Raw genomic sequence first — 12,653 nt, 5'->3', positions numbered from 1 at the left:
AGTTTTGTTTCCCTATGCTCACCGGAAAGATGAAGATCTGAAAGAAGAAGAAACATGCAGGAAGAATAAGCCAGAATCTTTACCAAACAAAGAAAGGGTTGTTCACAAACCGATAATCGGTGGCATTTCTTTGAAAGGTGATAAGTGATAACGATAACTGATTCTTTCATTTGTACTTTTCTTTTGGTTTGAGAGAGAAGAAAAAAACAAATGATTAGAAAATAAAAATATGAGAAAATGAAAGAACCATTGATAAGATAAAAATAAATGGGCTAATAGGTTTTGCTTAGGATTAGTAGGGGTAACAATGGTATTATTAAAAGTGTACGGTAAAAATTCCAGATTTGTGAATTACCAGATTATTGGTGTATATAGAGTGCAATTACTCTGTATAAATAGTTTAGTCACTAAGTAACTATACTTATATTTTTTATATACACCATCAATTGATTAAATAGCCAGTAAATTTAAAATTAAATACCAGCTAATATATAAAATATCCAGATAAATAAGATATAGTTACGCTAACTCATAAATGGTCTTGCTAAATGTTAACATAACCATGCTAACTTACTTACAAATATTATACTGATTGGTTAGAGAGTTAATTTTGTTTTTAACTGTATATATATATATATATATATATATATATATATATATTTTACATCCAATAATACATACATCATATATAAATTGATTAGTCACTAAAGTGACTATACATTAAATTCACTATCGTGATTATATATAAAATATTGTTTGTATATAGCATCAACCGATTAAATAGCCGGTAAAGTAATGTATATCTTTTACTTGTGCATGATCAGTCGGAAAATAGGTTTGAAAGAGCAATAAAATGAATATTCATCGGTTCAGGATAAAAAAAAATAACATGTGAGGTAGTCAGTCATTAAATGTCTTTGAACACATTGACAGAAAAAATGTCCTTTAAAATATAGAAGAAACTCATGTATAGAAAAGAAAGCTCCTATATGTTTATGTGCTCAAGTCTCGGTGAAAAAAGTGATGATGTATAATGAAGCCATAGAGAACAGAGTATATAGTCTTAGAGAAAAAAATAGATATTCCAAAATAAAGTTAAAAAATTATCATTATGCCACATCACAAATTTCTCTCATTTCTCAAACACTTTCTCGTTTCTCTTTCTCATGCAACCAAATGATAGGGGCACTATCGTCAATTCATTGTCAAACCAGCTGGGCCTACCCCATGATTCTACTAAAGCTTCATATTTGCAAATTTCCAACTTATTATGTATTTTTATGCTAATCGCTCTTTTTAAAAAGGGTTCAACTAATTAATGTTAAAAATAAATACACATTGTTGAACTACTTGGCTCTGGAGTCAGGCCTTCGTGCCACATTATTTAACATGTTGTGCTCATACCTTATTAATGAACTTGCATATGGTAGAACAGTAATATATAAACTATGGAGAATTATATATTGTAAAAAATTAAATTGATAAAATTATACTAAAGAGTACGAAAAATGATGATACAATCGTAGAGTCGAGATATTATCTCTTTCCTTAACTCAAAATACGTCCAGTAGTGCGACGATTCAATAACATAATGAATCACATGATACAACTGCAAAGAATTTTCTGATTTGCATTACTCTTTTAAAAACCTGGCAAAACTAGTTTTGTTTATTTTCTCGGACTAAAAAAAATAACAAAGAGAAAGAGAAAATTAAGAATGTGAGGAATTGTTGATCAATGATTTTCTTTCCAATGTATCTTATCAATGAGTTTCACGTATATATAACTTTAAAAGTCAAAACGTAAGTTATGTGATCATAGAGTAAACCATCATAATAATGAGAATTGATTCTACATTACTCAAGTTAGTGAGCAAAGTAATAAATGGTTTTGACCAAACAAATCAAAGTCAACAATAGTCTATATGGGTTTGCATTTTTATGTTCCAATAAAACATAAAAGATCACTATAAATAAAGTTAGAAAGATTAAGTTAATTGACATATTGTCCAACTAACAAAATCAATTTTAAATTCAAATCCAAATATTCAAAGTGATTTATTTGTTAAAAGTTTTCTATTTAGCCAAATTTAAAGTTTTACAAGTTTTATACGTCACTTAATTTGGACCTCCATTTCTCATTCAACATATAACTCCGATTTTGAAAAACAAATACACTAATTCATAGTGTTCACGGTGACGTTCCCAAGTTTCGGTCCTTCCGATAGACGTCTCTGTCGAAAAACCCATAGAAAAATTGGTTCACACCACTTTATCAAAAACGAGTTCCAACAACATATTCTAACCGGTATAGATTACTAGTAACTAGTAGTACGTCGGATATACATGTATCAATATTGATATAGGGGGTTAAACCCATGTATATTAAAGATACAGACTTAACCTTCGAGTGGGAGGCGCAGTCTACGACAGGCCCTCTCCCGGATTTTCATACGGACGTATCCGTAGCCGTTGTGGACAGAACAATGTGACTTAGTTTCCGCAGCAGGAAGATCGAACCCGGAATGTATTTGCATCCAAGACCCGTCCACTACCACTCGACCACAAGGCCCGCTCAATATTGATATATACATGTTATATTTGTGTTGATGTAACTGAATCGTATGATTCATATCCAAACTATGTTTTAAACTTTTTATTAGACTAATACCACACCAAAATTTGAGATATATAATGATATCTAAGGAAAATGCTAGTATATTCATAACCAATTGATTTTGCATTAGGTGTCAATAATATATAGTACTAGTGGTTTTCCGGCGCTACGCGCCGGTTTTTCTAATATTATTATGGTTTTGTTTTGGTTTTATAATTCAGAACATTTTTCAATATTATTTGAGAAAATAAAGTATGTATAGATGATATAGAAATCTATTAATTTATTATATTTGATTGTAATTTGAAATCTATTAATCTATTAATAGCTGAATTGTTTATTGTTTGATTGAAAATAATTAATTTTAATTATGTATAAGATTAATTTTAAAATATGGACTTCATTCTTTATTTATTCTTTATTTTGCTTATTTTGCATCATCATTTGGAAATAGATGAACTCTTTTTTTTCATTTTTCATACTTATCAGCTTTCTTTGTTAGCCACAAATATTTTTCGATATCCTCTTCTTTTTAATATCATAATTTTTTACAGCATATTAGTAACCTATTAGCCTTATGTGGTTACAAAATTTGTTGTGACATGGATTAGATGTTCCTAAGCATGAAACAAACTATAATGCATCTTGTTGTGAAGATAAGTAACAGATATCGAACATTGTTCTTTTAAACTAATACGTTTTTCTACTTTTGGTTTGTTAATCCTAACTTTAAAAAAAAACTTATTTCATTATTGTTAGTGTTGTATACAGGTCATCCAATCAGTTTTTGTTTTCTTTTTGAGAAAGGGCCTTCATATCATCAAATCAGTTAATTTCTTTTATTCTTCGCAACATTGACTTGCCTCTGTTCCAAAAAGAAAACATTTGCAAGTTAAATTGTTTTTAAAACTGATTAATATATGTGTGGGTGCTGGGTGTATTGGTCACTTTTTCAATGAAGACCAACACACCGGCCACGTTTTAGTTTATAATTCATTATAGCTTTGCATATATCTAGGTTTATAGATTTCTTGATGGGAAGTAATTGACCTGTAACAGAAGCTTCTTGTAAGATAAAGATATTCTAGTTTCAAGTTCAATATAAATGTACTGATAATGTAAAGAGGCATAAACATACAATGTAAAGAGCCATAGACATGCGTTTAGATGTTTTCATGTTGAGCAGTACCCTTCTTCACAAATATACTGTAAACTCAGTGCACTTTGGTCGGATCAATCTTCAACAGGCTGTATGCATCCAACTTTTTCGTCATATTGCCTTTGAATATCTCATTGTAGATCACTTGCTGCATTCTACAGACGCTTCTCCTGCAAAAACAAATAAACAACTCATCTTTCAGTTACAACACAAAACTCATCTCACATTTGTTCCACGTATTTAGTGTCTCAAACACTTACAACTGTGAGACAACAGCTGCAACTCCATGAAATCTATCAGGTCCAAATCATTCACATAGCTTGAAAAGGCTTGACGTGTATACCCCATTTCCCTTTGTTATATCGCGTCCTATTCTTCCCCATATACCTCTCTGCTTCAACCATCGAACAACAATCTGCCACTTAAGCTCCATGCTCCACCCAATCCTATATCATGTCACATCCAAACAACCAAACATATAGATAGTAGCAATGTCTTTACCATGAAATACTTGAGCCGTTTGACCATGTAGTACACGCCCACAACACTTAGGAGTAGCTCATCATGGTCTTCTTTTGAATGGCCAAAGACTTACTAATTTTCTACTACAACATCAGTGTGGAAACCATACGAAAGTAAGATCATTTAGTCACAAGCAAGTAAGCAAGAAGGACGTTTCTTACTTAAGCTTGAAAAGCGTACCCAATAATGAACAAACTCACTAATATGAATATCAAGAAAGTTTTGGTTTTAACAAAATGATGGAAAGACATAAATATGTTATCAAAATCCATCCAGTTATATCAATCAAAAGCATTAAAAAACTAAGCTCACCATAAAGAGCTTATCCAGAAAAAGTTGAAAACGTTGGGCTTTTATAAAATATAACAAATAACTGATAATTGATATTCAAATCCATGAAAGAGAACCAAACCCATTGAATTAGCTAGAAAATAACACACACACACACACACACACGATGCAGGAGCTGAAAAGTTTGAACCTTTAAAGAGTGGAGATAGTAACTTACACGAACACGGTCAGCGAAAATAGGCCAGATCAATTTGAACATAAGGGCTCCAGACCGAAGTTTTTCGGTAGTTGCCTGATCGAAGAGAAACTGTTGTTCACCTTCTAGTTTTGCTTTCCTTAGCTCCATCTATGTCGAATCAAGAAAAGAAAAGATCAACGTAAGCAAAAGAAAATATGATTCAAGAGAAGATGAGATTTGATAGGAGGTTACCTTCTTCTGCGTTCCACGAAGTAGCAACAAATACCTAAAGAGAACGTTTTGTAAATAGTAACAAAAGACTGCATACTCGACTTTAATATACGGAAAAAATAATGAGGCTGCAACGTTTTTTATTGAAACTGGATCGATGTAAATCATGTAAATGCTTGATTTTAATGCGACATAACAATGATGAATGTTAGCTGTTACTCAAGCTTGGCCGGAGCCGATGTTATCTCAAGAGGCACGACTTTTCTGCAACAAATCTCCACCAACGACTGATGATTAAAACCCTAAAGATTAATGAATCTGTCTGCATACTTTGTGATGAGCTTATGTAAAAGCCCAATCGTAATCTATCCATATTAGAAACAAAAGGCCCAGCTCATACAAAAGCACACAATCGTCGAAGTCAGAATTTATTTTTACATGCCACATGGCGAAAAACGCCCCACCCTCTGCGGTGACGTGGAAACCTAAGGTGAGAGAAAACCATGTTTTATTATTATAGATAACTGATAATTGATATTCAAATCCATGAAAGAGAACCAAACCCATTGAATTAGCTAGAAAATAACACACACACGATGCATGAGCTGAAAAGTTTGAAATTTTAAAGAGTGGAGATAGTAACTTACACGAACACGGTCAGCGAAAATAGGCTAGATCAATTTGAACATAAGGGCTCCAGACCGAAGTTTGTCGGTAGTTGCCTGATCGAAGAGAAACTGTTGTTCACCTTCTAGTTTTGCTTTCCTTATCTCCATCTATGTCGAATCAAGAAAAGAAAAGATCAACGTAAGCAAAAGAAAATATGATTCAAGAGAAGATGAGATTTGATAGGAGGTTACCTTCTTCTGCGTTCCACGAAGTAGCAACAAATACCTAAAGAGAACGTTTTGTAAATAGTAACAAAAGACTGCATACTCGACTTTAATATACGGAAAAAATAATGAGGCTGCAACGTTTTTTATTGAAACTGGATCGATGTAAATCATGTAAATGCTTGATTTTAATGCGACATAACAATGATGAATGTTAGCTGTTACTCAAGCTTGGCCGGAGCCGATGTTATCTCAAGAGGCACGACTTTTCTGCAACAAATCTCCACCAACGACTGATGATTAAAACCCTAAAGATTAATGAATCTGTCTGCATACTTTGTGATGAGCTTATGTAAAAGCCCAATCGTAATCTATCCATATTAGAAACAAAAGGCCCAGCTCATACAAAAGCACACAATCGTCGAAGTCAGAATTTATTTTTACATGCCACATGGCGAAAAACGCCCCACCCTCTGCGGTGACGTGGAAACCTAAGGTGAGAGAAAACCATGTTTTATTATTATAGATAACTGATAATTGATATTCAAATCCATGAAAGAGAACCAAACCCATTGAATTAGCTAGAAAATAACACACACACGATGCATGAGCTGAAAAGTTTGAAATTTTAAAGAGTGGAGATAGTAACTTACACGAACACGGTCAGCGAAAATAGGCTAGATCAATTTGAACATAAGGGCTCCAGACCGAAGTTTGTCGGTAGTTGCCTGATCGAAGAGAAACTGTTGTTCACCTTCTAGTTTTGCTTTCCTTAGCTCCATCTATGTCGAATCAAGAAAAGAAAAGATCAACGTAAGCAAAAGAAAATATGATTAAAGAGAAGATGAGATTTGATAGGAGGTTACCTTCTTCTGCGTTCCACCTCCGGATTTGGCAGGTATAGAGGATGGCAGTGGGACTTTTTCTTTCTTCAGTGCCTGCATCAGCAAGAGAAACCATTATCAGATCATTAGAGAAAAATATCAGTGGCGGCAATAACATGGAAGTAGCAACAAATACCTAAAGAGAACGTTTTGTAAATAGTAACAAAAGACTGCATACTCGACTTTAATATACGGAAAAAATAATGAGGCTGCAACGTTTTTTATTGAAACTGGATCGATGTAAATCATGTAAATGCTTGATTTTAATGCGACAGAACAGTGATGAATGTAGCTGTTACTCAAGCTTGGCCGGAGCCGATGTTATCGCAAGAGGCACGACTTTTCTGCAACAAATCTCCACCAACGACTGATGATTAAAACCCTAAAAATTAATGGATCTGTCTGCATACTTTGTGATGAGCTTATGTAAAAGCTCAAGCGTAATCTATCCATATTAAAAACAAAAGGCCCAACCCAGACAAAAGCACACAATCGTCGAAGTCATAATTTTTTTTACATGCCACGTGGCGAAAAACGCCCCACTAGGCCTGGGCATAAAATCCGGAACCCGAAATCCGAACCGAATCCGAACCAAAAAACCCGACCCGTTATCCAACCCGAAACATAAAAATGCCTGGACGGGTCTTGTAGGGTGGTACAAAAAATATCTGAACCCGAAGTGTTATTAACCGAACCCGAACGGGTAACCCGAAATTAATAGTCAATATAAATATTTTAAAATATATATAAGTATTCCAATTATTAAATTCAATATTTGTGGTAATATTATATATAATAATAAATATTAAAATTCTAATAAATACTTTAAGTACACAATTAGTTATAAATAAGTATTTTATAATTTGTTCATTGAAATAAAAAGTCTACTCTCTATAAGGCAATACATATTGTTTACAAATGATGTTTGTTTTCATGATTGATTTAACATTTTATTGTTATTTTACATGTGATAGATTAATTTTTATTTAATTTAAATGTTTTTCTTTATGTTTTACTTCAAAAATTTTGTTTTTTAGTTTGGTTATATCCGAACCGAACCGATATAACCCGAATCCGTACGATATATGATTACTTTATGGGTTTTATGATGCAATACAATTTTGAACCGAATCCGAAATGTTATTATCCGAATCCGACCCGTACTAATAAAATTTTAATATGAGACCTAGAAGCGTAAACCCAAAAATCCGAAAACCCGAAAAACCCGACCCGAATGCCAACGGGTACCCGAATGCCCAGACCTACGCTCCACCTTCTGCGGTGACGTGGAAAGCTAAGGTGAGAAAACCCTGTTTTATTATTATAGGTTATACGTGTGTTCTCACAATTTGTGATAATTAATCTTCATCTTAGTTTAGTCGAAAATATAATTAAATTTAATTTGAAATAAATATTCGAAAAAATTAAATAGGTGTATTAGAAAAGATTGAAACTTTCTGGTACCCACAAAATGGATTCTCATACCCTAAAACGTTAGGATAAAAAAAAGGAGTATTGGTAAATGTTCCACGCAAAAACTAGTGAATTATTAGTAAGCCCCTTCTCAAAAAAAAAGAACTAATGAATTATTTATCAGAAAAAGATCTGCAATAGTCAAATACCTATAATGTGCCACGTGTGGTTACTTTTCAAAGAAACACGACAGACACTGATTTGTCATAAGAAAATAAAAACCACGAGATACATTGAACCTGGACACCTAGCATCCCAAGGCCAAAACGCTTATTAAAAGGATCAACAACTCAAGACAGAAGTACACATACATTACAGAGGCAACAGAACCACCAAATCAAATTGTTTCCAATATTCAAAGAAAATGGGAAAAGGAGGAGCTTACGTGACGGTGGCGGCGGAAGAGGTGGAGGAGCTACGGAGGAGGAACGGAGAATTGGAGAGAGAAATGGAGGAGATGAAGAAAGAGATGATTCAGTTGTGGCGGAGGACGGTGGTGGCGGAAGAGGCGGAGGAGAGACTCTGCTCGCAGCTGGCGGAGCTGGAGGTCGAGTCTCTAGATCAGGCGCGTGAGTATGAGTCTCGTATACACTTCCTCGTGGACCGAGTCTCTCGTCTCTCTTCCTCCTCTCTCGAAGTCGTTGTTATGAATTCTTAGTCTGATATTATACTAATATCTGTAAAAACGGCTAAGAATTGTATGATCTATACCAGTTTTAAGTTCTTTTTTTTTTTTTAGTTAGGAGATCCAAAACCTCTAGAGCTAGTCTAATGTAAACAAAAGTAAAACAAATCATCACTGTATTAAAATTTCCATTTTCAACATTTATATACCTAGAAAACATTTTTTTCTCGTTCTCATCAATTTGAAAATCACAAAAAGAATAAAAAACTGAAATAAAAACTGGAAGTCGATCTTGGTCCATTAACAACTATGAATATTTTGGGACAGAATCCTACCAACTAGTAGAATGTTTTATCTTCCTTCCTTCATCTGCTAGGCTTCCCCAACGCCAAGCAGAGTTTACATTAGATTATTAGAATATCCCATATATATCAAGAGAGAAACATTTAAAAACTTATAACTCGTAGTTTGTACTAATTAAAAAAATATCATGTTGAGTTGTCACATAATTGGAATGTTGGAATGTTAATTTTGTTTACGTGACGGCTTAAGAATCCATTGAGAATTTTGTTAGTCCAAAATTAAATTGCTAGAAAATGTTATATTATATAGTATGTCTATTACGGACCATATATTTATCAAATTGAAATTATCCCCTATATATTATTTGAAAAACATTACAACTTCTTTTGGTAGCCACGTGTCATCACTATTATGATTATTAGAATCATTAGAGAAATATGTTGGTCATTTAATTATATAATAATTTTTTTATTAAACTAACAATAAATTCATTATTAATGTTCTTTATTACTTCTTTAGATAAAAGTTACAGAATTTCATAATATGACTAAAATATATATGGCAATTAATCATTTTGAATAATAAAGATTTGATAAAATTTAATGTATCTTCTATCATAATTGTTTAATTTTAAACTATTAAAATAAATTAAACAACCACATTAACTATATAATAAAAATTTAGATTTTTTTTGTATATGTTATAATTAAAATTTTAGAAAGCAACTATAAATTACTAAAACTGTTAAAAGTCTCACATTCAGATTTTGTGATCCATGGTTTAAAATTTTTGTTATGAAAAAGTACAAATGTTTACAAAATTATATAAGTAAAAAGTATAATTTAATTAATTATTAATATCAAAATATATATATTTATATATCATTTTAAAATTTTAAAATGTTAAATTTTTTAAAGCATAGTTTCAAAAAGAACTTTCGAATTTCAAAATAAAATTTGGAAAAAAATTATAAAAAGTTTAAATTAGAAAAAAAAAATTTGAACATAAAAAAATAATTTTTTAAAATTTTTTAATATTTTTATTTATCAAATAGAAAAAATATTGTTTGGATTAATAAAATTGATTTATATGTTCGTACCAATTTAATTATATATGTAATAGTTATTAATTTTTAATTAAATGTATATTTATTTCATTATATGTAAAAACATATAATACATAAATAATTTTTATATATAATGTTTATCCCGCGCAAGGCGCAGATCTTAACCTAGTTATATATTCATTCCTCAAACCTACGAAATTACCTAATGTGATTATGATATATATGATAATTAATGATTTTAAATGATAAAAATTTGCTAACAATCTTTATACTTTCTATAATTTTTGTTTAATTATTTACTATTAAAATAAATTACACAATTAAATTAATCATATAATAAAAATTTAGATTTTTTTTTGTATATGTTGTATTTTGAATTTTTCAAAACGAGTATAAATTACTAAAACTGTTAAAAGTCTCACGTAAACTTTTGAGATCAAGGTTTAAATTTTTTTCTATAATAAGGTACAATGATTATAAAATCATATGAATAAATAATTTTATTTTAATAGGTATTTATGTTATATATATATATATATATATATATATATATATATATTTCATATCGTTTAAATTAAATTATACATAATATGAAAATACATACTTATATTTTGATATATGCGTTGACATATATTGAAAAGTTAATTTCTTAATTTTGAAATGTTCATTTCTTTTTTAAATGATTATAATTATTTAAACCACTAAACATTCCACATTAAAAAAAATCGTTGGTGTGAAATTTATTACATAAATATGCAAATAATCATAAAATCATATGAGTAGAAACCTCATTTAATAAATATCTATATTAACAGTATACTATATATCTATGTTAATATCATTTAAATATAATTATATATCATATACGATAGATAAGATTGATTGTTTTGATTTTGTTACCCTAAAATGATTGCAAATAAACAATTGCGGTCGTTTGATTTATATGTGCACGCCAATTTATCACCTAAATGCGCAGATCTTAACCTAAGTATATAATTATTACTTTATTATTATTTTATAATATGCAGAAAAAACATAAAATTAAATAAATAATAAATATAAAATATTTATTTTGCAAAATGAGCAGATCTTAACCTAAGTATGTATCTCTTTAATAATTTTAAATCTTAAACATTTTCTGAATCTCAAGCCAAAACAAAATAATGGAATGAGAATAAACTCAAAAATCAATATTTATATGGAGCAATAATCAAAATGAAAAAAAACGACACAAAAATGAAAAAATACTGAAGATAGATATGATTGGCACGTGAACATAAACTTCTCATAACCTTAATTAACTTTTAAATTTCTAAATCATGATATAAAATCGAGTTGTCATAGTTTCATTGTAACCAAATAGTAGGCATGTGATTCTTCGGCCTAACTGTTAGGTTCTTTATGCGATAAGTGATTTTTTGACCTAAAATATTTTTAAAAATGAGATCAGCTCATTAGTAAACAAATTATGTAATTATCAAAAAAAAATTTAAAAAAATTGTTTAAGCGCTAAAAATATTAATTTGATCAAAAATATAAATTTTAATTTTTGATACGATATTTTTTAAATAATTTTTATATAAATTTACTATGCGCAAGGCTCAGTTCTTATCTCAGTGATATCATATTAGAATATGATAATCTTTTCAGGTGCTGTGATTTCATCAATCAGTGCGTAGAGTTTTTTACGTGAAATAGAGATTTTTAGATGGTTCTTTTTTTCTTCTTTACAACTTTTCGATTACGGACAACTGTCAGACAGAGACGTCTCATCAAATCTTTTTCTGGGTGGTAACATTTATTACTATTCTATTGAAGATATTTTGATAAACAATAGAATAACAAGGATAAGACTTTGCGCAGGAAGGCGCAAAATGAGTTTATTTGTATATATTATCGATAGTTTTTTTTTATATATGTGATCATTTTATTTATATATGTAAAATATTTTTTGTTGTTATTATATAATTTCTTTCCAATGGATCGGATCAATTTTTATTAAAAATAATGGAACAAAACTATAATTAATACATCATGGATTGATCGGATTGGACATTAAACAAATTATGACATAAAAACCTTATTTTTTTCCATCAAACACATTCTTGAAAAAAGTGAACAGTATTGTTTTGAATTATTTTGACTTTTATCTTCCATATGGTTTTGAAAGCTTTCAAATCAACCATCGAATTGATACATGTCATTTTAATGTTTTTAGTCGTATACTTAATGAAAACTTACATTTTTGTAATTTAAAGTCGTTTTAAAAAATTCAAAATATAACATCTAAGAAAAAATCTAACATATAAGAAAAATCTAACATATAAGGTGTCCTCATTTTTGTATTTTAAATTCGTTTTTTTTTTTAAAATAACGTATAAAGTTTCCTCATTTTTGTAATTTAAAGTCATTTTAAAAAATTCAAAATATAACATATAAGAAAAAATCAAATTTTTTATTATATGATTAATT

At 30.0% G+C, this 12,653-nt stretch overlaps 1 protein-coding gene across 1 annotated transcript; it reads left to right on the top strand.

The window, feature by feature from the left end:
* Positions 1–8,452: 8,452 nt before the first annotated feature.
* LOC106310581 lies at positions 8,453–9,044 on the top strand. Its single transcript, XM_013747809.1, has one exon. It carries the CDS (start codon positions 8,552–8,554, stop codon positions 8,843–8,845), a length of 294 nt encoding a protein of 97 aa, XP_013603263.1. The 5' UTR covers positions 8,453–8,551; the 3' UTR covers positions 8,846–9,044.
* Positions 9,045–12,653: the final 3,609 nt, after the last annotated feature.

Source organism: Brassica oleracea, chromosome C8 (genome assembly GCF_000695525.1).
Source record: "Brassica oleracea var. oleracea cultivar TO1000 chromosome C8, BOL, whole genome shotgun sequence".
Taxonomy (NCBI): Eukaryota; Viridiplantae; Streptophyta; class Magnoliopsida; order Brassicales; family Brassicaceae; genus Brassica; species Brassica oleracea.
This window is presented reverse-complemented; position numbering and strand designations above follow the sequence as displayed.